We start from the raw sequence: 26,366 nt of genomic DNA, 5'->3' as shown, positions 1-26,366 counted from the left end.
CATGTCACAGAATCGTAGAGTTGGAAGAGACCACCAAGGGTCATGTAGTCCAACCCCTGCAAGGCAAGAATCACAGCAAAAGCAGCCCTAACAGATGGCCACCCAAGCTCTCCAATGAAGGAGAGTCCATGAATTTCTGAGGTTGTCCTTTCTGCTGTCAAACAGCTCTTACTGTCATCAAGTTCTCCCTAGTGGTTGGATGGAATCTCCTTTCTTGCCATTTGAATCCATTTGCTTGTGGCTGGTTCAAGGTGTGGCTCTCCTTCATGCAGAGAGAGGGCAAAGATCAGGATCTGACCCCATTGGTATCTGTCACTGCTGGAAGGCACACACACACACACACACACACACACACACCACCCTACTGAGTCAGTGTTGCCTTTTTGCTTTCATTTCAACCCTCTCAGGAAGAGGCAATCTTTTCATTTATTTATTTAGACAATTTATACAATGCTTAAAGGTAAAGGTACCCCTGCCCATACAGGCCAGTCGTGTCCGACTCTAGGGTTGTGCGCCCATCTCACTTAAGAGGTCGGGGGCCAGTGCTGTCCGGAGACACTTCCAGGTCACGTGGCCAGCGTGACGAAGCTGCTCTGGCAAGCCAGCACCAGCGCAGCACACAGAAACGCCGTTTACCTTCGCGCTAGAAAGCGGTACCTATTTATCTACTTGCACTTAGGGGTGCTTTCGAACTGCTAGGTGGTCAGGAGCTGGGACCGAAAGACGGGAGCTCACCCCATTGCGGGGATTCGAACCGCCGACCATGCGATAGGCAAGCCCTAGGCGCTGAGGTTTTACCCACAGTGCCACCCGTGTCCCTTATACAATGCTTACATGTTAACAAAACTCTTAGTGGTTTACAACACAGGCTGAAGCATCTTAAACCAACAGCAAGCAAACACACACACACAAAATCAGAGATGCCTCTCATAAGATATTGACATCTGTTGTTCCAAGGGTCTATATAAGATTATGGATTGCAAGAAATACTTTTATTTGTTTTATTGCATGCAGTTTATATAGTGCTTGAATGGAATGGGCATGCACCTGCCATTTTCTGTTATGTAACCTACACCATGGCAGCCATTTTCAGAGAGGAGGCCATGACACTTTCTCAGGCTTCCAAATGTACCCACCAGCCCCCCAAAAGTTTGATGATCCCTGATTTGAACACTGATCTTTGGCATTGTTTTTTTTATTAAAAAACAACAACATTGGATGTGAAGTGAAGGACATGAGGCAGGAGTTCATAATGCAGATGAGCTGCGCACAGGTGACCTGAAAGCGAGCTGCCGGCCAGCCCTGTGGAGCCTCCTTTTATTGACACAATATGCAAACCCAGGCAGATACATTTTGGGCTGTGACCTTTACACATCTTCCGGTCCCAAGATCGTGGGGTGGTACAAAGTTATTTTGGCACCTGTTTCCACCGTGTCATTTTTCCCCTGGCACAGTGTATGACGAAGGAGACAAAAGGTCTCAGAGACATAGGTTACAGACAGGGCACCTCAGACTACTGAGACCGCAAAAGGTTAGACAGAGGCAACGATGTTCAGACAGCCGTGGCTTTGTCTGTGAGGGGGGTGTGTGCTCCGCACCCCAAGGTCACGCGTGCAGGCAGGCTGAGGCTGCCTGCGGGTGGGGAGTGTGCTCCCTGCGAACCCCACTCCCCACTCCGCGATCATCCCTACAGGATGGTTTAACTACACACCCACAAGCACCACAATGTCATGCTGGGTTCTCTTCTATGGTACCCCCCCCTCCACATGATAATAAAGTCAAGCACCATCCACATTGAAAGTCCATTGGCAGTGTGTCCAGTGCCTGCATCGTAGTACCAAAATTGTTTCCTGCAATGTAGCCAGCAGATAACAAATTACAACACTATTTGTGCAGATTGATGCTGGATGACTTTCTGGGAGAAAGAAAATGAGACTCTATTAGCTTCAAATTCAGGGAAGAAACAAAATTAGAAGAAAGCTTTTGGGTGACGTTTCCATAGAAATCAGAAAAAAAGGATAGAAACCTTTAGACGTGGCATCAGAGAGCACACCTCAGAGCGTCAATCTCGAACATAAAATTGCCTGCATTTAAGATTTCCTCTCCAGGTAACTTTGCAGGCACGTTTGGAAGCTGACAAAATGATGGGAGCCCTCGTCACATCTTTGCTAAAACCAGGCCAGCTTCAGGAGAGATGCAATCTAGATAAGTGCGATAAATATGTGAAACGATTTCCACTGTTAAGCTACATAATAGCCAATTTCAAATTTTGCGTTTGGTTATTATTATTATTTCTTTTGTGCTTCTCATAAGAGGCATCTTGTTGGCCACTAGGAGAATAGGATGCTGGACAAGATGGACCATCAGCCTCTGCTTATGTGCTCATGAAACTTCACTTCTACCTGTTGCCTCACCTTGCCTCACCTTGCCAACCCTGAATTTATGCATGTCTCTTAAGGAACATTGTGGATTTCAATGGGGCTTGCTCCTACACATTCTTAGCAGTTGGATCCATATCCTGCTTATTCAGAAGTCAGCACCACTGAGTTCAGTAGTACTTCTTTATTATTATCCATTTTATTTATTAAATTTTGTATGACACTTTTTCCTCTAAGACACTCAAGGTGGTAAACATGGTTCTCCTCTTCTCCATTTTATCCTCACAACAACCTTGTGAAGCAGGTTAGGCTAAGATACCACTATGCCACTATGATCAGCCAGTGAGCCTCATGGCCTAGTGGGGATTTGAATCCTCCCAGGTCCTAGTCCAACAGTCTAACCATTACGCCACACTGTCTCTCATATGCTCCCAAGTAAGGGTGGAAGCTTGCCACCCTCATTGCTAGCCTTGCAACTGGAGCTGGGCAGGAGAGCACATTTAGCACTGAGGACTGCTCTTGATTTCACTGGGACCCAATTCTAAAGAAATGTGCACCCTTACTTTAAAACTGTAGACTGCCTTGGTTGCCTTGGCAGAAGGGTGATTTGTAAATACAATAAATAGATAAGTAAAATATTTTTGCAGCTAGATCCATGCATACTAGGAGCAAGTGCCACTTAACAGAGTTCACTTGCCTACACAAAACACCTTTAAAGCACCCACCACACACACAAAAATCCTGGGAGCTGTAGATCTGAGTGGTGAACTACAGTTCCCAATGTTCTTTTCGTATGCTTAAAGCTATGGCGTTCCTACATAGACAAATGCCTGTTTTGTTTGGTTACTGTACTTTGAGCTTGGATCCGCATTAAGGCTTCTTAAACGCAGAACAAAGCTTACAGCAGAATCGATTATATATGTATGTGTGTGTATTATACATACACACATGTCCAGTAGCACCTTAGAGACCAACTAAGTTTGTTCTTGGTATAAGCTTTCGTGTGCATGCACACTGAAATCGGGAGGTGAAGAGTTAATAGGAGGAAAGAGGGCGTGGCTTGCTCGGGTCAGGAGCGGAGACACGGCCTTGCCTGCTTCCAAAGAACCTTAGGACGAGCGGTGACGTCACGCCGCGGGGGTCGACGCGACGTTCTGTGCGCATGCGCCCGCAGCGCGAGCGAGAGGGGCCGCCGGAGATGCCCGGATTTAAAAGGGGTCTTCGCCGAGGCTGAAGGGGCCCCTTGAAGCAAGGTGCGTGTCCGCCAAGGTGGGGAGCTGGTTGAAAATGGGCGAGGGGACGCGCCGGTGGGTCCTGCTCCCCGCTTTTTCAAGGAGCCTAGACCTGAGGTGATGGTTATGGGCGCCCATAGGGGGCGTGGCTTGCGCTCCCCCCTCCCAACCGTCACTCTGTGGGGAAAATAAATGGCGCGTGCGCGGTAGCCACCAAGCTTCCCCCAGGCCACCAGGTGTTTGATGGGCAGGAAGGAGGAAAAATGGGACTCGGAGCTGTTGTCAAGGGGTCTCTTTCTCTCTCTGCCTGGAGCCTCCTTTCCCCCCTTCTCTTCCGACCTAAGATAGACTTGAGGTGGTGGGGAGGCTCTCCCAATATTCATTGGGCAGGGTTGGTGGGATTAGGTTGTGAGTGTACTAAATAGAGAAGCGTGTCTGCTCCACGTGGGTTAACCCTGAAATTGCTAGGCATGCGTGTCGTTTGTAAAATACAATATATTTCTCCTACTGACTGTAGGCATTGCACGTGTTTTATTTTTGCAACAGGACTAACAAATAAAAAGATTAAAAACTGCAAACCCACCCAGTTTCATTAAGCTTCAATAGCGCTGAAGTGTTATTTGGCAGCAGCCAGTTTAAAGTGCAAGTGTTCGTTCAAATGCCTTTTGTAAAGAGGAAACTCTTCCCAGTCTTGAAGGAAGTCAGACCCATGGAAGCTCTCTTCTTGCCTTCTTTCTTATAATCAGCCCAGGCCTGCCTGCCAGTTTCCTCTTCCTCCTTAGTTGCCCCTTGCAGAACACAGCTGATGGGAACAAAAGTGGAATTAGTGGCTCTGCCTGTCTTTGGCTCTGACTCACCTACCCTTTCATCTGCCCTACCAGCCGCCACAAAGTCACTTGACCAAACCAGTTTCTGTGTGACTGGGAAAGAGTTTTGTAACAATACTGTCACACCAGGAAAAAAAATGTTTCCCTTGCAGCTGTCAAAAATAACCACAGTTTTAAAATGCTGTTTTCTAATTTCAGCCTCTCATACATGTAAATCTCTCAGAAGTGGAGAGGGTTGGATTTCTTGAAGCATTACAATATAGAAATATGAAATTTGATAAAAGTAGAAGTTAAGGCCTGTGTTTTCTGCTGATGTTTATTTTTTTAAAAAACTGCAATTTTTTGGTCTTACAAGGCTCGGTGTTGTTTTGAACATTCTTTTATTTTAAATGAAATGTGTATTTGATGATCCATTGTTTAGGAGCTGTATCCCTTTAAAAGGTGGCTTTATACATATTTTAAATAAATGGATCCCAAGTAAAAGTCTCCATTCATTGAGGAAGAATGATGTCTCCAAGGGTAGTGGTGACTCCCCCTGCAAGAGCCCTGTTGTCTCTTAAAAAGGCAAGTAAATTGATGGTGGCCTCAGTTTTTCTTACCCAAACCCCTTTTGTACAGAGTTATATGTGTCTTTCCCCACCACCTCCTTTTCTCTCTCTTAGCTCAGCACAGTGAGAGAAAAGGAGACCAGGGTGGAATCTACACACATATAAAAATGCTGTGAAACTACTTTTTTTAAAAAAATGTTATGAAAATACCGTACATTGAATTTTGCATAGCTCACTGTCGCCATCTAGTGTCACATTTGTATATTGTACTTTACAACACATTTAAAATGTTTTATTTGCAGCTATGTAGCTGAGTCCCAGGAAACTACATGCCTTTTATGCTCAGGGTACATCTCCTAAAGGCAGCCACAACCCTCAGCAGAAGTGAAAAAACCTTCTTGCTGTCAGCACAGACAGCTCATACCCGTGCTGGCCACAGTTTCCAAAAGATCGTTGCCTTCCACAGGCGCTCCTGGTTGTGGAGCAGCAGCACCCCATCTCCGGTTGGCTGGTGGTACCAGCCGTGCATTGCCAGTGGCTTTCTCTTCCCATCACCACTACCCATTTGGCCCTCAAAGCCCCTGTGCACAGTCTCTGAGATGGCAGAGCAGCGCTACTGCGTGGACTATGCCAAGCGAGGCACGGCGGGCTGCAAGAAGTGCAAGGAGAAGATCCTCAAGGGGATGGTGCGCATCGGGAAGGTGGTGCCCAACCCATTCACAGAGTCCGGCGGGGACATGAAGGAGTGGTACCACGTCAAGTGCATTTTTGAGAAGCTGGAGAGGGCCCGGGCAACGACAAAGAAGATTGAGGACATCACAGACTTGGAGGGCTGGGAGGAGCTGCAGGACAGTGAGAAGGAGCTGATAAACCAGCACATCTCAGGTAAGCGGTGGTGGTAAGAGCAGTTATATAGGGTGGCCCAGTATTCAGAGCCTTGGCTACTTAAAGTTAGCCACATTCATGCATATTATTAGTACTAGCGTTGCAAATTATTTGTTTATTTTATTTGTTTATTTATTTTGATGATGATGTTTATTAGATTTCAATTACAATCCAATAACGGCCTCATTATAGCAATAAGGTAAAGGTAAAGGGACCCCTGACCATTAGGTCCAGTCGCGGACGACTCTGGGGTTGCGGCCCTCATCTCACTTTATTGGCCGTGAAAGCCAGCGTACAGCTTTCGGGTCATGTGGCCAGCAAGACTAAGCCACTTCTGGCGAACCAGAGCAGCGCATGGAAACGCCATTTACCTTCCCGCCACAGCGGTACCTATTTATCTACTTGCACTTAATGTGCTTTCGAACTGCTAGGTTGGCAGGAGCTGGGACCAAGAGCAGGAGCTCACCCCGTTGCGGGGATTCGAACCTCCAACCTTCTGATCGGCAAGCCCTAGCTTCTGTGGTTTAACCCACAGTGCCACCCACGTCCCTTATTATAGCAATACCAATTTATAATACAGTTCTTAATACCAGTCATTCAAATACCAAATTATATAATTAAAATAAGGTGGCCCCCCACGTGCTAGAATTGATGGTTTGATTATTTGCTTTATTTCTGCGTTCCAAAATTTTATTAATTTCCATTACATTCCAGTCAGCATAATAATCCCTTATACAACAACTGCTATATTCATAACTTCTGTTTGTGTTGACACATTAAATGATTTATAAAACTACAAGTGAGGAACTCAAACTATATCCTTGTTCTTCCTGTGTGTGGCAATCATTCTGTCCCTGATGTTTCTTCCTGTCCTTGTGTTTATTTTATGTTTTTATGGCATTTATATCCCACCTTTCCATGGAACTCAAAGTGGTGCACAGGGTTCTCCTCCTCCTCTCTTCTAATCCCCACAATAACCTGCCAGTCATCTTCCATTACTTTGCCAATAGGATCCTGCCCATAGTTAACCGATTTGTCACAAGTTGCCTGTGTTAACGTTTGGCTTTTGAGTTGAGGGCCACATACATGTCAAATCACTTTTGCTAGTAGTTTCTTAAATTTTTTAAAAAGGGGAGGGCATGTTTCTCTGAACATGTACAGTGGTACCTCGGGTTACATAAGCTTCAGGTTACAGACTCCGCTAACCCAGAAATAGTACCTCGGGTTAAGAACTTTGCTTCAGGATGAGAACAGAAATCGTGCTCCTAAAGTGGTGCTTCAGGTTAAGAACAGTTTCAGGTTAAGAATCGGCCTCCGGAACGAATTAAGTACTTAACCCAAGGTACCACTGTATTACTCAAGACCTGTAGAGGTGTAGAATAAATTCTGTGGCTCCTGAGGCCTTTAACCTTTGACCCCTCATATCTTCACAGATCTTACTTCCAAAGCTGCAAACACTCCGAAGAAAAAGGCCACCGTCCAGGCGAAGATTTCTTCCAGTGGTCAAATCACCTCCCCCAAGAAAATGCCAGCAGCTTCTTCTGATCCATCACCAAAGAAATTTTCAGGGTTTACAGGTGCATAAGAGATGGATGGGCCTCTTTCTTTTGGTTGTGATTCATTGGTAGCATTTCCAGCTCAGAGTCTTACATTTGGTTCTGTGGGGAAGTCTGCAGGTGCTCTTGGATGTGGCCAATCCATGTCCAATGAGCTGGGTTTTAACATTTAGGCCATCTGCTGATAGTCTTCGTTAACTGATGATTTGGCAAGAGTCTTAAGGATGCAGGAAGAGCCCTGCTGGATTAAGCCAGAGGGTCCATCTGTTTCTGTATCTTGCACCTCACAGTGCAAAGCACAAAAGGCTACAGCCCTCCCTTGCAGTTGCATCTCAGCAACTTGTATTCAGAGGTAGACTGCCTCTGAACATGAAGGCTCCATTTAGCTATTGTAGCCAATATGTTGGTAGACTCCTCCTCCTCCTCCATCTCTGTGAATTTGTCTAACTCTGCCTTGTAAGTAAGCCCACAAAAGTATACCAGTCTGCTGGAGGGGGTGGGGCTTACAGGTCTCTCCTCCATTGGTCTGCTACATTTCTTACCTGGGTGCAGAGGAAGGGCCTTTTTTCTCTGGCAGCCCACCTGTTCTGCACTGGCAAGGGAGGAAGGATGGAACACACTGTCCCTCCCTCCAGCTAGCTTGCTTGCCTACAAAGAATTCCTTGTCACCTATGGCAAGTGGGTGAGTGGTTTGGACTGGTCTAATCCCTTTTCTAAATCTAGCTAAGCCAGTTGGCATCACCACATCTCATCACAAAGAAATTCCATATGTTAAGTGTGCTGAGTGAATAAGTCATTTTCCAACATCTGTTCTGAATGTGCCGCCCATCAGCTTCACTCCTAAGGTATGAAAGAGGTAGGAAAATGTACCTCTGTTCACATTCTCTACAGACAGGGATGGAGAAACCTCTGCCCTGCCAACTTGTTTTGACCTGCTGGGCTTCCCCATTTGGCCTATGAAGCTGTTTTGGCCGAGCCTTGCCCACCTTGCAACTCACATTATCTCTGACCATTGTGGCTGGAGCTGATGGGTGTTATCATCCAACAAGATCTGGAGGGCTGCAGGCTAGCCACTTCTGTGATACACGCTCCTGGAAGCGATCCCTATTGAGCATGACTTCCTTCCAGTCACCCAGGCCTAGGATCAGGCTGGCTGATTTGAAATTCCAAATCATTTGCTGGTGGTGATCTGCAGCAAACATCTTGGTAAAACACATGTAGCCAACGTGGCGCCCTCCAGATGTTGCTGGACTACACCCCTGAATTGTTGGGCAAGCTCTCTAGGGCTGAGGGGAGCTGGAGCCTTCATCATCTTCAGTTTTAATCCAGGAACAACAAATCTGAGAAACGCTGCCTTGTATCTACTCAGGTGCTGTTACTTGCACCTGGTCCTCAGGATAGGATGGGCCAGAAGTGCAAATAAATGTTTTGGGGTGGGTGGGAAATCACAGGCCATGCCAGTCGGCGGTATCTTCCCCTGAAGTTCTCCTTTTTCTGCACAGCTAAGCCGGGCAGCTCTGACGAAGTGGCTTCTGCATCTCCCCGCAAGCCCAGCTTGTCCACGGAGAAGAGTGATCCAAAGCACAAGGACTGTTTGCTGCGGGAATTCAGGAAGCTTTGCGCTATGGTAGCTGACAAGCCTAGCTACAACGTCAAGACCCAGATCATCCAGGACTTCCTGCAGAAGGGAACCAGTGGAGGTACAATTCCCTCTCCCTTTCTCTTTTTTAAAAAAATTGGGAGCATTTGTGTTGATGTAGAGGGCAGACTCAAATATATGAACAATTATTTATTATTATTTATTAAATTTGTATACCACCCTTCATCTGAAGATCACAAGGCGGTTCACAACAGAAAAATACAAAAAGAAAAAGACAAAATACCTAATTAAAAAAAAACCCATATTATTTATTAAATATGAATGATTTTCCAAATGGGACAGGTGGAACACAGTTCATTTCCTCATCCTGGTGACATAATGTACGGTATATGCATGCTATATGTCAGTGGTCCCCAAAGGCTTTCAGGCCACTGCCCCCTTTGTTCCATAAGCTCGTTCCCAGTGTCTCCAACCCTACAAAAAGCATTTTTCTGAATAGCAGTTTGCACAACCCACAAAGGAAGATCATAGCACAATAACATTCAAAAGAGTAACAATTAATTAGTTACTCTTAATTAATTAATTAATTAATTAGTTACTCAAAGTGTCTTAGATGATAAAAATAGAAATAACAAAGACGTTGAAGTCAGATGTAAAACCAGCAACAAACAAGGATTAACATAGTCATCTGTGATAAGCTTGGGTTGCTGTGATTAGGGATGTCGGTTTTCCAGAGACTTCTTCATTATGGGCAAATGTGGTCCACAGAGGCCAGGCTGTCCATTCTCACCTTCTTCCTTGTACCCAGATGGCTTCCGTGGGGATCTCTACCTGACAGTCAAGCTGCTGTTGCCGGGGGTCATAAAGAGTGTTTACAACCTGAATGACAAGCAGATCGTAAAGCTCTTCAGCCGGATATTTGGCTGCAGCCAGGAGGACATGGTCCGAGACCTTGAACAAGTGAGGAATGAGTTTGCTGTGTAATGGTCTTGAATCTTGGCCCTCCAGGCCTGTCCGTCAAGCCCTCAGGACACTCCCCAAGACACACACCCCAAAAGCCGTCCTTGAGTGTTTTGGCCTGGCTGGGATGGGTCATTGAACTCTGATCATGGCTCTGGCTTGCCTGGATGGAGAGAGCTGGACAGAGGTGTTGGTGTAGAACCAGGATTCAAGATGGCCTTAACAGGTTGCAGAACTGGCCCCAAACTAACAAAATGAATTTCAGTATAGACAGATGTAAGATTCTGCACCTACGCAGGAATAATCAGATGCACACATTTAGGATGGGGGACACCTGGCTTGGCAGCAGTACATGGGGAAGGGATCCAGTGGTTTGGTAGATCACAAACTTAATATGAGTCAACAGAACAATGCAGCGGCAAAAAAAAAAAAAAAAATGAATGCTAATCCAGGCTGCATCAACAAAAGTCTAGTGTCCAGATTGAGGGAAGCAATAGGACTCTTCTATTCTGCCTTGAGCAGACCCCACATGGAGTCCTGTGTCCAGTTCTAGGCACTACATATTAAGAAGGATATTGACAAGCTGGAAAGTGTGCAAAGAAGGGAGACTAAGATGACCAAGGGTTTGGAAACCAAGCCTTTTGAGGAAAAGTTGAGGGGGCTGGGGATGTTCAGCCTGGAGGACAGAAGTGCTGCTACATGGAAGATGGAGCAAGCTTGTTTTATGCTGCTCCACGGGGGGACAACCTGAATCACTGTATGCAGATGACAAGAAAGGAGATTCCAACTAAATACCAGGAATAATTTTGTGACAGTAAGAGCTGTTCTAAAATGGAAGAGACTACCTTGGGAAGTGGTGGATTCCCCTTCACTGGAGGTTTTTCAGCAGAAGTTGGATGACTATCTACCAGGAATTCTCTAGCTGTTTTCTGCACTACAAAGGAATGAATTAGATAACTAGATTATTCCCAGGGTCCCTTCAAATCCTACATTTCTATTATTTTGTGAAAAGACTCCCCTCCCTATGTGATTTAGTCTGTGATTTTATTTTAAACAGGGTGACGTATCTGAGACCGTGCGGATCTTCTTTGAGCAGAGCAAATCCTGTCCCCCAGCTGCCAAGAGCCTCTTGACGATCCAAGAGGTTGATGACTTCCTGACACAGCTCTCTAAGCTTTCCAAAGAGGACGACCAGCAAAGCTTGCTGCAGGGTGTTGCAAACAGGTACAGTAAGAGGTTTGAGATTCCTGGCTAGGGAGATCAAGCTAGAGGGGAGGAACTTCCCCATGTCTCCAGTGTGTTATTGGGGCTCCCATAATTCCTTACCATCAGTTTAGCTGACAGCTGGGATTGATGGGAGTTGTAGTCTGACAACGTCTGGAGGGCAGCAGATTAGAGGAAGACCACGACAGGTTCTGCACAAAGGACAGATTCTGAAGCGGCAGCACAAGTTGCCAGCTTGCTTTTGCAGAAGCAGGGATCTGTTTACATGTGTGAATGGAAGACTGTTTTGGTGCTTTTCTAATCCTGCTTGTGCAGTGATAGCAACAAAACAATCAAGGGAATGGAGCAAATCCCCCTATGGGGAAAGATTGCAGCATTTGGGACCTTTTACTTTAGAGAAAAGGTAAGAGAAGGAAGTTTGTGAAACTATGCATGGCGTGGAGAAAGTGGACAGAGGAAAGTTTTTCTCCCTGTCACATTACATTAGAATTTGTGGTCATCTGATGAAGCTGAGTGTTGGGAGATTCAGGACAGATAAAAGAAAGTCCTTCTTCACTCAGCACATAGTTAAACTATGGAATCCTCCCCCACAGGAGGCAGTGATGGCCACTGACCTGGATGGCTTTAAAAGAGAAGTAGAGAAATTCATGGAGGAGAGAGAGCTATTGATGGCTACTAGCTGTGATGGCTCTGCTCTGCCTGGAAACCACAGGAAGGGGAAAGTGCTGCTGTGCTTGGCTCCTGCTTGGGGCATCTGGCTGACTGCTGGGAGAGCAGGTTGCTGGACTAGATGGGCCACTGGACTGATCCAACAAGAAAAATCACTGGGGAGAAATAATCTGCACAGAAGTGGGAGGGGGGCTCAGCATTCTCCCTGCTGCTCCTTCCTTTACAGGCTGTCTTGGTAGGTTGCTGTTGCATCTATTTTGATCTTCAGCACCGCAAGTTGCATGTTCCTTATGATTAAGTTTTTTTAATAAACAAGTGCCCAGTTTGCAGCTGATAAAATCTCCAATGATTAATTGTTATGCTTCACGATCTTGTTTTATGATTGTTTTTTATTGTTTTTTTAATTTTCAGGTGCACGGCCAATGACCTGAAGTGCATCATCCGGTTGATAAAGCATGACTTGAAAATGAATGCTGGAGCCAAACATGTGTAAGCTCTCTCTGTGTGTATGTCGTTTCCAGAAATAATGCAGAAGTCTAAAAATGGAATGTGGTGGAGACATAGAAGAAGACCGCTTGGGCTCATTTTGAAATGGAGCTAGAGAACCTGCTGCTCTCCCAACTCTCAATAGCCACAGCGACCAAGATTTTAGTGTGGCCTAGCAGTTAGAGTGCTGGACTAGGACCTGGGAGACCAGGAGTCAAATCCCACTCAGCCATGACGTTCACTGTCTCCCAATCTAACCTACCTCACAGGGCTGATGTGAGGATTAAAGGAGTAGGTTTGGTGAACCATGTATACCACCCTGAGCCACTTGGAAAAAAAGATGGGATATAACTGCATATAGCGTCATCAGCCCAGTATTGTGCAGTGCTCTGCCAATGGGGATTCAGCAAACGCCTTCTGTGCCAGCTTTTGGAACGCCTGCTTGAAAATGTTTATATTCTGCCAGGCCTATGCAGCCAATTAAGAAAAGATCCTTCTGTGATGGTTAATGGTGTAACAATTATGGTTTTATTGCTGTAAACCATTTTGACCTTCTTTTATGATTCAGTGGTACACAATTTTTAAATAAATACAGTTGTACCTTGGAAGTTGAACAAAATCCATTCCAGAAGTCCATCCGACTTCCAAAAAGTTTGGAAACCAAAGCGCAGCTTCTGATTAGCTGCAGGAAGCACCAGAACACTCACTTCCAGGTTTGCAGTGTTCGGGAGCAAAAACATCCCAAGTACCAAGGCGTTTGGAATCCAAGGTATGACTGTATGTAGAAATTTATTACTATTATTACTGTTAATTATATTTATTGATCACTTCTTTGCCAAGGTGTAACTCAAAGCAACTTTCAGTATATAAACAAACATATGTTGACTCCAGCAACAATATACAGTTGTACCTTCGTTCTCGAACGCCTTGTGACTCAAACATTTTGACTCCCAAACACCGCAAACCCGGAAGTGAGTGTTCTGGTTTGCGAACATTTTTTGGAAGCCAAACGTCCAACGCGGCTTCCGCAGCTTCTGATTGAGCCCACGAAGCTCCTGCAGCCAATCGGAAGCCGTGCCTTGGTTTTCAAATGTTTTCAGAAGTCAAGTGGATTCCATTTGAGAACCAAGGTACGACTGTATCTGAAAGACAATCCTATTTTTGAAAGGGCAGGATTAAAACATACCACCCACTCAAGAAGAACAGAGATAATGAAGAGAGAAAGGCCTGATTGAAAAAGGGCTGTTTTTTGCCTGGCATCTAAAGCTATGCAACAATGACACCAGGCAAGCCTCCCTGGGGAGAGAATTTCACAAACAGGGAGGTGATAAATATTGCACTTTAAATATCCAGGCCTCAGTTTTCCTTCAGCTATTCTGTGGTCTTATTCCTCACACAGCCCTCTTCAGCTCCTTTCTCCCCTCTTCTCTCTCAAGAATACAATACAAGAATACAAGAAAAGCCTGCTGGTTCAGGCTAGCGGTCCACCCTCAAGTACATCCCAAGCAAAAAGAGCCATCTCCCATCCTGTGACTTCCAGCAACTCATATTTAGAAGCATTGCTGCCTCCAAAAGTGAAGGCAGAGCAGAACCATTGTGGCTGGTAGCCATCGATATCCCCTCTCTGCTATGACTTCATCTCATTTTATAGGAAAATAATATATGAGATTCCCTGCCTTCTCCTTTCCTTTCAGGTTGGATGCCTTGGACCCAAATGCTTACGAGGCTTTCAAAGCCTCACGCAACCTCCACGACGTAGTTGAAAGAGTGCTGAGGAACCAGCAGGAGTCCCAGAAGGTGCCAGGCCTAAAGAGGACTCTCAGCGTCCAGGCCACGCTGATGACCCCCGTTCAACCCATGCTGGTAAAAAGAAACAACCCCAAACCCTGTGACCTGGTGGTCTCCTCATCCAGTCCGTGGAGCTCCCTTTAGAGGCCCTCCTGTCCCCATCTCTGTCAACTGTTTGGCTTTTAATGAAGGCTAAAGCAAGGAAGAATCTAGTGGCACTTTTTGTGTGACGAGCTTGCGTGGACCACAGTCCATTCAGCAATTAAGAGCCTGGCTGCTGCCAAAAGGGGAGGGGGTCCATCCAGCCTAGCATTCTGTTCTCACAGTGCCCAACTGGATGCCAGAAGCTGGGGAAGAGTAGGACAGGTGTATAAATCCGGAGCTGCTTCCAAGGAGGGAGAGGTCTTGTGATCTGCAGGCGAGTCTTCTAAAGTGCTGAGAATCCCTTTTTCAGAAGGAGAGAGCTATCCCCAACCTGGTGTTTTCTAGATGTCTCCAACTACAGTTCACATCTGTCACTAGGGCTGGCTGATATATCAATATATCGCCCAAAACTGGTTTGAAGTCCATAATGTGAGATCAATTTCATAATTTTTGAACTGGCAATAAGTGTATCTGAAGAAGTGTGCATGCACACGAAAGCTCATACCAAGTACTAACCTAGTTGGTCTTTAAGGTGCTACTGGAAGGAATTTTTTTTATTTTGTTTTGACTATGGCAGACCAACACGGCTACCTATCTGTAACTGGCACTAAACTGTTAATCATGGTGTGTGTGTGTGTGTGCGCGAGAGCGTGCGTGTGTGCTATGCAAAAACCACAATGTGGGGGGGAAACGTGAAGCCAGCCAATGCCTCTACATAGCTCCATCCTTATTTCAGAAATTGTGATATATTGGTATATCATGCTGTTGGAAACCAGATATTGCACAGTCCTGTCAGCTACACTGGCTGGGTGATTGGAGTTGTAGTATGAGACCTCCAGATGACACCAAGTTGTTGCAGAAGGTCGCAGGATCATACCTCAACACCTCGGGTGGAAGGGAGAGGATTGGAGAAGATCTCTGCCTGAGCAGCTGGAGGATTGCTGTTGGATTTTGGCATAGACGATACTGTTTTACATGGGGTGTTGGGTCTGCATAGTAGAAGACAACTTGTGCCTAGCTTGTACAAGGAGAAGGGACATAGATCAGGACTAGGGAATCAGCCTTGCAGGCGGACGGTCTCTGGTTCAACCCCCAGAATCTCCCACTAGGGTTGGGAGAGGCTCCTACCTGAAATCCTGGAGAGCTGCTGCCAGTCAGTGTAGACAGTACAGAGATAGGTGGACCCATGTTCTGGCACAATACAAAGCAGCTTCCTGTGTTGTAGATCTGCATGCAATTAAAAGTCATAAGGTGGGATTTTCCTTCTTCTCCTTTCTCCCACAAGGCCGAGGCCTGTAAGTCCATCGAGTACGCCATGAAGAAATGCCCCAACGGGATGTACTCGGAGATCAAGTACGACGGGGAGCGCGTCCAGGTGCACAAGAAAGGCGACCACTTCAGCTACTTCAGTCGCAGCTTGAAACCTGTCCTTCCACACAAGGTCAGTGGAACCTTCTGTTACTTTATTATGATTGCATTTCTATCCCACCTTTTTCTACAAGGAGCTCAAGGTGGTTTACATGGTCCCTTCCCCCATTTCCTCCTCACAACAACCCTGTGAGGTAGGTTAGGCTGAGAACCAGTGTCTGGCCCCAAATCACTCAATGTGTGTGTGTGGGGGGGGGGGACTGAACCTTGATCTCCCAGGTCCTAGTCTGACACTAACTATTGTGCCACACTCTCTTTACACCACTCCAGTGTTTGGAGTAAGCAGCAGCAGAAGGTTAACTTAGTGTAATGAATACTTGCTTGGAGGATACCTTTCATTGGAAGGTATTCAGACTGAGAGTATAGGAAAGAGTGCTGCAGTGCTGGCTAACTATTGTGTTGGAGAAGCCAACAAGCCAGGCTTGCCCCTTAGTTCTCAGGAGATGCATCCGAGATGACCTCTCACCTTCAGGCAGCAGAACAGGTTGCAACTTAAGACATACCTTTCTAAACTTCAAAGGATAGAGATAGGTCGGCGCAGAGTTTAAAGGTGCGGGAATAGTTTGGGAATCTGGAGGTCCCTTACTCTGTCTGTTTAAACCCCTTTCTGCAATGTGAGTTGTGCCCAAACTTCCAACACTCTTTGGGTCGCTTCCTGTAGAAACAAGTGGCTGGCTGCTTACCAATATCACATACCTGGCATGTTCCGCTAGTATTGGGGAACTAGGAGCCCCTGTTTTCTCAGGTTCTGCTGCCTGAAGTGATCATCTGACTCTCCCTAACAGGAGGAACGACCCTGGCAAGAAACTCTGATCTCATGATGTGCTTATGTTTAAACCAGGTGGCCCATTTCAAGGACTTCATCCCCAAGGCTTTCCCAGGGGGACACAGCATGATCCTGGATGCAGAAGTTCTTCTAATAGACAACAAGACAGCCAAGCCCCTTCCCTTTGGAACACTTGGAGTGCACAAGGTGCGTGGTTATAATCTCTCCTTGCCCAGAAATGGACAAAATGACCCAACTCATTGCAAAGCAGGTTGATTTTATTAAAACACAGCAAGTAACAGCAGATGGAATCTGTAGTTGAAAACATCTAGGGGGCACCAGTTTGGGGGATGCTAAGCTTAGGTTGTGGGGCAGACAGTGGCAAGACACACTGGTGAGTTATAGCATTGGGTATCATATGTAGAAAGACCAGAATTTTCCTTCTCCCCGTTCTCATGCAGCTCATGGGATCGACCACTGAAACTGACAGCTTAGAGATTCAGGAAAGATGGGGAGAACTTCAGAAAGGCAGAATTTAGGGACATCTCGCCTGCAGAGAGGTCAAGATTTACTTCAACTATGGTTCATTAAACCTTGGTTTAATGTTACGTGCAAATTCTGTCCAGTATTTTAACTGTGGTTTGTTTACTACCAGAAAACCACAATTTGTGTTTTTTACTGGCATCTCAATTTAACATGCAAATCCAGCCTACTTCCTTAACTGTGGGTTTTCTGACCACCTCACCCCCAGACACTCATCAAGCACTTTGCCAGCAAAGTTTGAAGCAGTGAGCCATGGTTGGTTTGATCATCTGTGGAACAGCTCACTGGGTTGAACAGAGGCACTGTCTTTGGTCTGACAGAGTTCAGTTTCCTAGACGAAACTGATTCCTGCATTGCACAGAGTTGGGCTAGATGACCCTTTGGGTGCCTTCCAACTCTTTGATTCTGTGAAGTTCCGAGAGGGGGGCAGGGAGCAGCCATGGGAGGATCTGAAGCCCTGTCTGTGAGCTGCACAAAGTGGACTCCAACTCCCATCAGCCCCAGCCAGCATGACTAATGGTCAGGGATAAGGGGACCTGCAGTCCAGCAAGGCACAGGGAGAGAGGCTGTGGCCAGTCACAGTGGAGAAAGGTGGGCCGAGGAAGAGAGGCAGCAAGGAGACCCAGGGAAGACTGTGGGCCTTGCCAAATGGAAGAGCTTCTGCCTAGCTCTACAGGATTTTTTTCTCCAACCCCAAATACAATCTGTGTTCTAACACATCACTGTCTCTCTGCAGAAAGCAGCTTTCCAGGACGCCAACGTCTGCCTCTTTGTGTTTGACTGTATCTACTTCAACGACGTCAGTCTGATGGACAGGTGAGTCTCATTCTCTCAGTATAACTCAAGACCATATCTGTTCCTTTTTATCCCCTTTGATCTGCAGAACTGGCCCTGCTACAGGTGCCATATAATACTCATTATGCACTTGTAAGAAATTGGACTTTTTAGTGCGGCGGCATCAGCCACACTTTGGAACTCCCTGCCTATTGACATCAGGGAGGCACCTTTACTGTCCTCTTTTTCACACCTGTGAAAAACGCTTTTGATTAGGCAAGCCTACCTAGATATGTAGAATGTTGATCTGTGTTCTAATCTGGTTTTTAGCATATCTTTGGTTTTCATTATTCTTTGAATGTTTTAAATAGTTGTTTTTTTACTGTTGTTATTGGCTATTGCACTGTTTTATTCTTTTAATGTCTACATTTCATGAAATAAATAAAAATTAAATAAAGTTAGGCCCGTTTCGTCCTGAAACCTGTTTTTCTCATCATCGTTCTCCATCTCTGCCCTGTTTTCTCCAGGCCGCTCCGTGAGCGCCGCAAGTTTCTCTACGATAACATGGTGGAAATCCCCAACCGAATCCTCTTCTCGGAGATGAAGCACGTCACGGTGGGTGCCATTCCAGACTGTGAGCTGGAAACACTTGGAAATGTCCCCGCGGGGAATATTGAAGACTCTCAAATCGCCACCAACAAAAATGAGCTCAGTATTCTGAGGAGCCTACCAGCATTAGCCTAATAATGTCCACAGTGTTCTGGAATCCAGACAGTTCTTTTCTGTTTTGTCCAGATTTAACTGAAGTAGAAAATCAGCACAACCTAGCTAAGATGGGGACAGAGTGACTTCCTTACATTCCATTCTTGATAGAAAGAGCTTCACAGTTCTGCATTTTGTTCCTTCTGATTATTGTTGTTGTTGTTGTTGTTGTTCCTGCAAGAAACTAACACAGCCAGTCACTCCCCCTCTGGTAATCCTTTTTAACTTGGCTATTTCTCTTTCAGAAAGCTTCGGACCTTGCTGATATGATCAACCGGGTCATCCGTGAGGGGCTGGAGGGTTTGGTGCTGAAAGATGTGAAGGCATGTATCCTTGTTTTTGATGCACACACCAGACAATTTATTTTACTTGGTTCATCAGCTTGATTTCTTTTAAAAAAATTAGTAAGTGGTTTATATAAAATGGTACAAAATATTCATTAAAATTGGCAATAAAACCCGTAAACATAATAAAATGATCATAGATAAAAGAAACAAACATAAAATTACCTGTCGAGATAGGCTTGGCTAAGTGAAAAGGTTTTAATAGGCATCAAACTGCACAACGTAAGTGCCTGCCTAATATCAAGAGGCAGGAAGTTCCAGAGACTAGGGGCATCACACTAAACTATCAGTTTCTCTCGAGTGTGCAACAGACATTATGCTGCACTTGTAAAAGTAACAGCTCCACAGATTGAAGCAGTCAAACGGGGCACATTTTGATTACTTTTTAGACAGGAAAGTGAGGTGCTAATGTTGGTTAAACTGAAGATCTCCATCTAGAAATCGTCTCTCTCTTCCCTCTGCCTCTTCCAACTTCACAGCTATCTGCTGGCATTGTTCTAGAGCTTCAATGCCTATTTTTGCAAGCATAAGGACTAGGAGGTTGCTTTTTGTTTTTAAACATGCCCTGGATGTGATACGCTTTAGAGAGCTCTGGCCAACCGCCTCTTCTTTCTTGCTTTGGCCTGTGCAGAGCCTCTATGAGCCAGGAAAACGCCACTGGCTCAAGGTGAAGAAGGACTACCTGAACGAGGGGGCAATGGCTGACACGGCAGACCTGGTGGTCTTGGGTGCCTTCTACGGCCAAGGGAGCAAAGGTGGGTGTCTTAGAAACCAGCCTCAGAGGACCACTTGAGAAGCCTGGGAAATTTAATCCCCCCCACCCCCACCCCCATCACTGCAACCAATCTAGTTGGTGGCGGTCCATGAGACATAAAAGTCTGCTTTTCCAGTTGAGCTGCTCTAAAGCAGGGACCGCGTTTCCCTCCCTCTCTGCCGCAGGGGGGATGATGTCCATCTTCCTCATGGGCTGCTACGATCCCGACAGCCAGAAGTGGTGCACGGTGACCAAATGCGCCGGCGGCCATGATGACGCCACGCTGGCCCGGCTGCAAAAGGAGCTGGACATGGTGAAGATCAGCAAGGTTTGCAGCCCGGAGATGTCACAGCCCTCGAGTGTCGGTTGCGGGGATTCTCAAAGAGCTGCTGCCAAGTCGGCATACATAAGAACAGGTCCAATGGCCCATCTAGGCCAGCATCCTGTTCTCACAGTGGCCAACCAGGTGTCTCAGCAGGAAACCCACAAGCCAGGACCTGAGCACAAGAGTGCTCTCCCCTTCCTGCAGTTTTACAGCAACTGGCATTCAGAAGCATCACTGCCTCTGACCATGGAGGCAGAGCATAGCTGTCATGACCAGTAGTAGCCATCAATAGCCGTCTCCTCCACAAATTTGTCCAATCGTCTGTTAAAGCCATCCATCTGGTGGCCTTCATTGCTTCTTGCAGGAACTATGCACTGCATGAATAAGTCCTTTCTTTTACCCCTTCTGAATTTTCCAACATTCAGCTTCATTGGATGCCCACAAGTTCTAGTGTTTCTCCATGCCCTGCATAATGTTTTTAACTTCTCTCATGTCACGTCTTGCTTGCCTTTTCTCTAAGCTCAGAAGTCCCAGACACTGCTGTTTTTCCTCAGAGGGGTGTCACTCCATCCCCTTGATCATTTTGACAACACTGAACTAGATGGATTAATGACATGACTTAGCCTATGGCTGCTTCCAACGGTCCTTTCAGCGCTGTTGCACTCCAGTCTTGTTTTGTGGGCTTCCCAGAACAGTTATCTGTGATTGGCTACTGTGAGAAGAGCATGCTGGGCATGCTGGATCTCCATGGGCCAGGCTCTTCTTCAAAGATCTTCCAAGGTGTGCAGCTGGTAGGCTCAAGGAATGGGATTATTTTGAAGGTGACTTCCTGTGTCTTTTTCTCTCCTTCCTAGGATCCCAGTAAGATTCCAAGCTGGCTGAAAATAAATAAGAATTATTACCCAGACTTCATTGTTCCAGATCCAAAGGTAAAACAGCCTGAGAGGGAGGGGCAGGAGCTGCAGGGGGAGAGGAATAGGATTGTCCCTGTGCAAAAGTAACAATGGGCTCTGATTTTCAATGTGGACATTTTTTTAGAGGTTGTGGGCAGGGGGCGTTCTGTAAATGAATTGTTAGTGTCTGATGTGGCTAGATAGGTGAAGCTAAGCAGATATGAACCCAGTTACCGTATTTTTTGCTCTATAAGACTCACTTTTTCCCTGCTAAAAAGTAAGGGGAAATGTGTGTGTGTCTTATGGAGCGAATGCAGGCTGCGCAGCTATCGCTGAAGCCAGAACAGCAAGAGGGATTGCTGCTTTCACTGCACAGCGATCCCTCTTGCTGTTCTGGCTTCTGAGATTCAGAATATTTTTTTTCTTGTTTTCCTCCTCCAAAAACTAGGTGCGTCTTATAGAGTGAAAAATACAGTAGATGCTTGGTCAAGAAACCACTGTTCTATATGAGAGCTTTGTGTGTTTGCAGGGGGGGGGCGTAGTTCAGTTTTAAAAATTCCACATACAGTCTTACATTGGTTCTCGAATAGAATGCATTCCGGGAGTCCGTTTGACTCCCAGAACTGTTCGAAAACCAAGGTGCAGCTTCCAATTGGCTGCAGGAGTGTCCTGCAGCCAATCAGAAGCCACGCCGGATGTTCGGCTTCCGAAAATCGTTGAAAACCTGGAACACTCACTTCCAGGTTTCGATCATTTGGGAGCCGATTTGTTCAGGAGCCAAGGCGTCTTGAGATCCAAGGTACGACTGTATACAAAAAATTGCACATTCCTAAACCCTTGGATCTGCCCCATGGCTAGTGGGTAAGGGAGAGCAAGAGGATCCCCTGTACTTCCGGTGCCTATGTGCCAAGTGGGCCTTGTCCAGCAATCAAAGTGGAGAACTTAAAAGCTCTTTTTGTAACAGATAACCCCAAGCAGACCCGGCTCAAAAAGAGGTCTGCCTTGCTTGGATTTAACTTGCACAATTTGAACCATCCTGTCTTCAGCCAAGTATGGTTGAACTCACATGAATTAAATGAGCACAGGATGCCATCAGCTTGTATTTGTGTTGTGTGTCAAAAGTCCCTTTTAATCATATCTGTTCATTTGGCGCCCTACCTCTTCACTGGATCAAAGACCCAAAGTGGGTTTTCCTATGAACTCAGAGCACACACCATGTTGCCTCAACCACTTCTCTCAGATCTCCTGACCATGTTGAAAAAAGAATCTCGTTCAAGTATATTGGGAGCAGATGAATGTTTCTCAGACTTCTTGAAAACAAGGAAGAGGGAGCATAATCCAGGCTGTGTGTATGTGTGTGATTAATACACTACAATTCTGCACCCAGTACTCCCAAGACTGCCTCTCTGGCCATGGGGGCTAGTAGTTTCCTTTAGAATTTTCAGAACCCAAGCTGAGATTCTTGGGGTGCTGAATTCTGTTCCAGTCTGGCTGTTCTCCAGCAGAGTTCTCCCTCACAAACTGCTATCCTTTAATGGTGAACTGCATTGAGCAGCAGAGAGAGGAATGGCCAAGTAAGGTTGGGTCAGCTCATTCTGCAATTGTTGCCCTCTGCCTTAGGCAGCACCAGTCTGGGAGATCACGGGGGCTGAGTTCTCCAAAGCAGAGGCCCACACTGCCGATGGGATCTCCATCCGCTTTCCACGCTGCACGCGGATCCGAGACGACAAAGACTGGGCCACGGCCACCTCCCTACCACAACTCCGGGTGAGTCACCCACTTCTGCTGCTCATCTGCCCTTCCTTTAGAACCAGGAGCGGAACTTCACTTGATTCTTAGGGGAAGCAGCTGTAGCTCAGTGGTGGAGCATCTGTTCTGCATGCAGAAGATCCCAGGTTCAGTCCCCAATGATGTCACCAGGTTAGATTGGGAAGGTTTCTCCTGCCTGGAATCTAGGAAAGCCGCTGCCAGTCAGTGTGGACAGTGCTGAGCTAGGTGAACCTGTGGTCTGACTCAGTATGAGGCAGCTTCCTCTGATTCATAGAATCATAGAATTGTAGAGTTGGAAGGGACCTCAAGGATAATCTAGTCTAACCCCCAACCCTATAGTCAGAACCAAGAGGACTAGAATCATGCTTAGGTATGGCTGGCAAATCCTGAAGGGTATGTCTGAAATCCTGGAGAGCCGCTGTCAGTCTAGGCAGTTCTGAGTGAGATGGACCAAGGGTCTGGCTCAGCTTTATTTGTACATGTGTGTTTGTAAATAGATAGATAGATCTTTTAAAATTATAATCTCTTTTGTTTCAAGGGGAAGGGCTGCAGCTCATTGGTGGGGTGTCTGTTCTGCATGCAGGATATCCGAGGTTCAGTCCCCAACGGTATCCCCAGGTTGGGTTGGCAAGGTTTTTCCTGGCTGAAACCCAGGGGAGCTGCTGCCAGTCGGTGTAGACAATACTGAGCTAGATGGACCGGAGGCACCTTCCTTTGTTCCTTGGCTGAGGGTTTCTTTCCTGTTTTCTAATGGCAAATCCCTATACTCTGGCGGGGGGCAGGAGCTATACCAGTTGTCCAAGGAGAAGTCTGACTTCACTGTGGTCGCCATGGAGGAGGAGAACTCCACAGCTGGCAGCAGCGGAGAGACAGAAGGGCAGTCGAGGTCTTCCACTCCCCGCAAGGCTCCGAAGCAGCCCTCCAGCAAGTCCCCAGCAAAAGCTAAGAAGCCTGAAGGTGTGGGGGCTGGGATGTTTGTTGCTGTGGGAGGGGGGCTGGAGAGGGCTGTTGAAAGTTCCCTTGGGCATCAAACCCTGCCCCAAATACAGACACACCCAGCTGGGTTCCTGCTTTGTCTTTTGACAACACATGGTGAGAGGTGCATCTGTAGAAGCAGGGCCTTTATGGTCATGGCCCCAGGGCAGCCCAAAGCCACAGTTCTTAGCTCTCTTTTTAAGGGACTGCAAGGTGCACCTTTTTTCTTATGGGGATTGGGGTCAGAGATGGAGGGAAGCTTCTGGCCCTCCAGATGTTGCTGGACTATAACTCCCAAGGACTATTAAGTCCCAGCATCCTCCTTGGCCATTGGCAGGTGCTGATGGGAGTTGGACATCTAGCAAACCACAGGTTCCTCCATCCCTGCAGAGGGCATTGTGCACTGATCAGTCTCTCAGTTCATCAGTGATGCTGTTCCATTTTTGTAATTCATGCTTTAGGTTTCTCCGTGTCTCTAATTATAATAGTTACTTATTTTTTGTTCTGGAAGCTGCTCTGAGCTTTGGACAAGCAGCATAAAATTGTTTCTGGATAACATCTCATGGAGGGGCAACACCCAAAGCTTGTTCGGTGCCAATCCCTGCCACATGCTTTCCAAAACCCTCTCAGGGCCACCCTAAAGCCCATCCAAACCCTAGTGTAAAGACAGGCTGTTGCAATCAAGTTGCCTGTCAGTAGCCAGGAATAGGGTGATGATCAGCCACTGTGAGAAGGGGAGAGACTGTATTTCAGTTGGTGGAGCACTTGCTTGGCACCCAGAAGGTCCCAGATTCAGTCCCCAAGTGGGAGACACTCCTGCATGAAATGCTGGAGAGCTGCTGCCAGTCAGTGTAGACAGTACTGAGCTAAATGGACCAATAATCTCACTCTGTAGAACAGCTTCCTATGTTTATTTGAAAACAGGATGCTGGACTAGATGGGTCATTGGCCTATTCTAGCAGGCTGATCTTCTGTGGCTTTGACTGATGCAGATAATTATTTTAAGTGATCAGTTTCCCACTCCACAGTTTATGGGGTAAGGTGGGCTAGAGGACCAGTGCACACCGCCACAATATGCCCACCTTTGACCCTTCTACACTGCCCTCTCCCTTCTCCTGGCAAGGCACCCTAACTCACTGATGTAGAATGTTTTGTTGTCTTTTTTCTTTTTAGCCAGCAAACCTGTAGAAAAGTCCCCGCTGAAGAAGGCCACAGAGAAGCGAGGAGAGAAGAGGAAAGCCTCTGAGCTGGAAGGAGAGAAGGGGAAGGTAAGAGGGCCTGACCTCCTCATCCCTCTCGTGGGATATGGATATCACTGGCTACTAGCCAGGATGGCTATAATCTGTCTGCACTGTTGGAGACAGCTTGCCTCTGAATACCAGCTCCTGGGGGGAGTGTACTCACCCCCTGCTTATGGACTTCCCAGAGGTAGGTGGCTAACAGCTGTGAAAAGGCGTTCCTTTGGCCTAATCCAGCTATGCTCTTACTTTGTTATTCAGAACGCTTCCTTCAGTTACAAGAATCTGCATCCTTTGGAAAGAGAAAATGTTTCATAGAATTGTAGGAAGAGACCCAAAGGGTCATCTAGTCCAACCCCTTGCGATGCATTTTATTTTAATTCCAAAGGAAGCCTTCCAGTGATGGAAATGCTGTCAGGGGCTTTTCAGGCATTGCCAATCACTGCCTGCAAAGCCCCTTTTGTCCAAGCACTCCCCCACCTTTGGTGACGTCAGAGAGGCGTGGCTCGGTTGAAGCAACCTCGTAGGCCAAATGGAGAACTTCTGTGGGCCCAATTAGGCCCGTGGGCTGCCAGTGCCCAACCCACCATATAGCAAGCTGAGTCCCTCCTCACTCATCATCCTGTTGTGTGTCTTCCCATTTCTCCATCCGCAGATGCTGCTGGATATCTTCACTGGGGTAAAGCTGTACCTGCCTCCTTCCGTGGAAGGCTTCAGCAAAATTAGGCGGTATTTTGTCGCCTACGACGGAGACCTGGTCCGCGAATTCGACACCTCCTCAGCGACACACGTTATGGGGGACGTGGAAGAGAATCCATCTGCCAAGCACGTCTCCCCGGACTGGATCTGGGAGTGCATACGGAAAAGGAGGCTGGTAGCCCCTTGCTAAGCTGGTCTTTGGCCCATGCCAAGGCCGCAGCAGCTACAGGGACAGGTGAGGGGAGCAAGGTGGCTTTTAAGGATGCCTTAACCACATTTTTAAAGAAAAGGTTTAACACCTTTTGGGATGAAATTTTCAGCTCTGATAAACTGACATTATGGAAATCAAATTAAATATCACCTCATGGGTCTGTTCTTATTTCTAAGAATAAAGGGGTATAGTTGTCGTCCTGTCCCCCGCAAAATGAAAAGGTGGTATTTAAGTCTAAGGGAGTAAGTCTCCTACTATAGGGTCAAGACCCACAAGTGCAGCAGAGCTGTCACTGCCACACAAACTCCTCAGCCAAATCTGAAGGTTTCTGCCTTTTACTCCCCTTTCTTAGAAGAGAATCTTCTCCTACCTCCTCCCCATGTCCCAGTGGGAACATGTTGCCTGGCTTAGGAAGAGGCTGTCATTCCAATTTCCATGGCTTCACACTTGACCTTTAGCCGGACCACTGTAGTTCATGTGCTGTGAAGTGACCAGACTGCTGATGGGAGCTTTAACACATGAAACCTGTGTTAAAACAGCTGCACTGGCCGCCCATCTGTTACTGTGCCAGGTTCAAGGTCCCTGTA

The 26,366-nt window shown here is 46.6% G+C and overlaps 1 protein-coding gene and 1 long non-coding RNA gene across 4 annotated transcripts; one reads left to right on the top strand and one right to left on the bottom strand.

Moving 5' to 3' along the window:
• Nucleotides 1-1,303: 1,303 nt before the first annotated feature.
• Nucleotides 1,304-3,445, bottom strand: LOC307204386. The gene is made up of 3 exons (XR_013833665.1): nucleotides 3,341-3,445; nucleotides 2,027-2,201; nucleotides 1,304-1,915 (listed from the first exon to the last, which is right to left on the bottom strand). It is a non-coding gene; the product is annotated as an uncharacterized lncRNA (long non-coding RNA).
• Nucleotides 3,446-3,499: 54 nt separating this feature from the next.
• LIG3 (DNA ligase 3) lies at nucleotides 3,500-25,928 on the top strand. Of its 3 annotated transcripts, none has more exons than XM_079956009.1 (20): nucleotides 3,500-3,631; nucleotides 5,288-5,870; nucleotides 7,304-7,447; nucleotides 8,929-9,126; nucleotides 9,835-9,986; nucleotides 11,044-11,210; nucleotides 12,291-12,368; nucleotides 14,060-14,228; nucleotides 15,583-15,738; nucleotides 16,567-16,698; nucleotides 17,771-17,850; nucleotides 18,336-18,423; nucleotides 18,816-18,893; nucleotides 19,546-19,669; nucleotides 19,854-19,996; nucleotides 20,848-20,922; nucleotides 22,507-22,653; nucleotides 23,439-23,613; nucleotides 24,805-24,899; nucleotides 25,525-25,928. In XM_079956009.1, the coding sequence occupies exons 2-20, from the start codon at nucleotides 5,315-5,317 to the stop codon at nucleotides 25,756-25,758; spliced, it is 2,991 nt and encodes a 996-aa protein (XP_079812135.1). In that variant the 5' UTR covers nucleotides 3,500-3,631; nucleotides 5,288-5,314; the 3' UTR covers nucleotides 25,759-25,928. The 3 variants fall into 3 exon arrangements, with proteins under 3 accessions (XP_079812135.1, XP_079812137.1, XP_079812136.1); XM_079956011.1 differs by having other exon boundaries at nucleotides 3,527-3,631; nucleotides 5,452-5,870; XM_079956010.1 differs by lacking the exon at nucleotides 3,500-3,631 and adding an exon at nucleotides 3,707-3,727.
• The last annotated feature ends 438 nt before the right edge of the window (nucleotides 25,929-26,366 follow it).

This window comes from Podarcis cretensis (genome assembly GCF_951804945.1).
Source record: "Podarcis cretensis genome assembly, chromosome: 15".
NCBI lineage: Eukaryota > Metazoa > Chordata > Lepidosauria > Squamata > Lacertidae > Podarcis > Podarcis cretensis.
This window is presented reverse-complemented; position numbering and strand designations above follow the sequence as displayed.

Bases quoted from the DNA above. Each gene is read 5' to 3' on its own strand.
- LIG3 (XM_079956009.1), top strand. From the start codon at position 5,315: ATGCCTTTTATGCTCAGGGTACATCTCCTAAAGGCAGCCACAACCCTC. The intron at 5,871-7,303 runs GTAAGCGGTGGT...ATATCTTCACAG, and splicing joins GATAAACCAGCACATCTCAG to ATCTTACTTCCAAAGCTGCA. The intron at 9,987-11,043 runs GTGAGGAATGAG...TATTTTAAACAG, and splicing joins TGGTCCGAGACCTTGAACAA to GGTGACGTATCTGAGACCGT.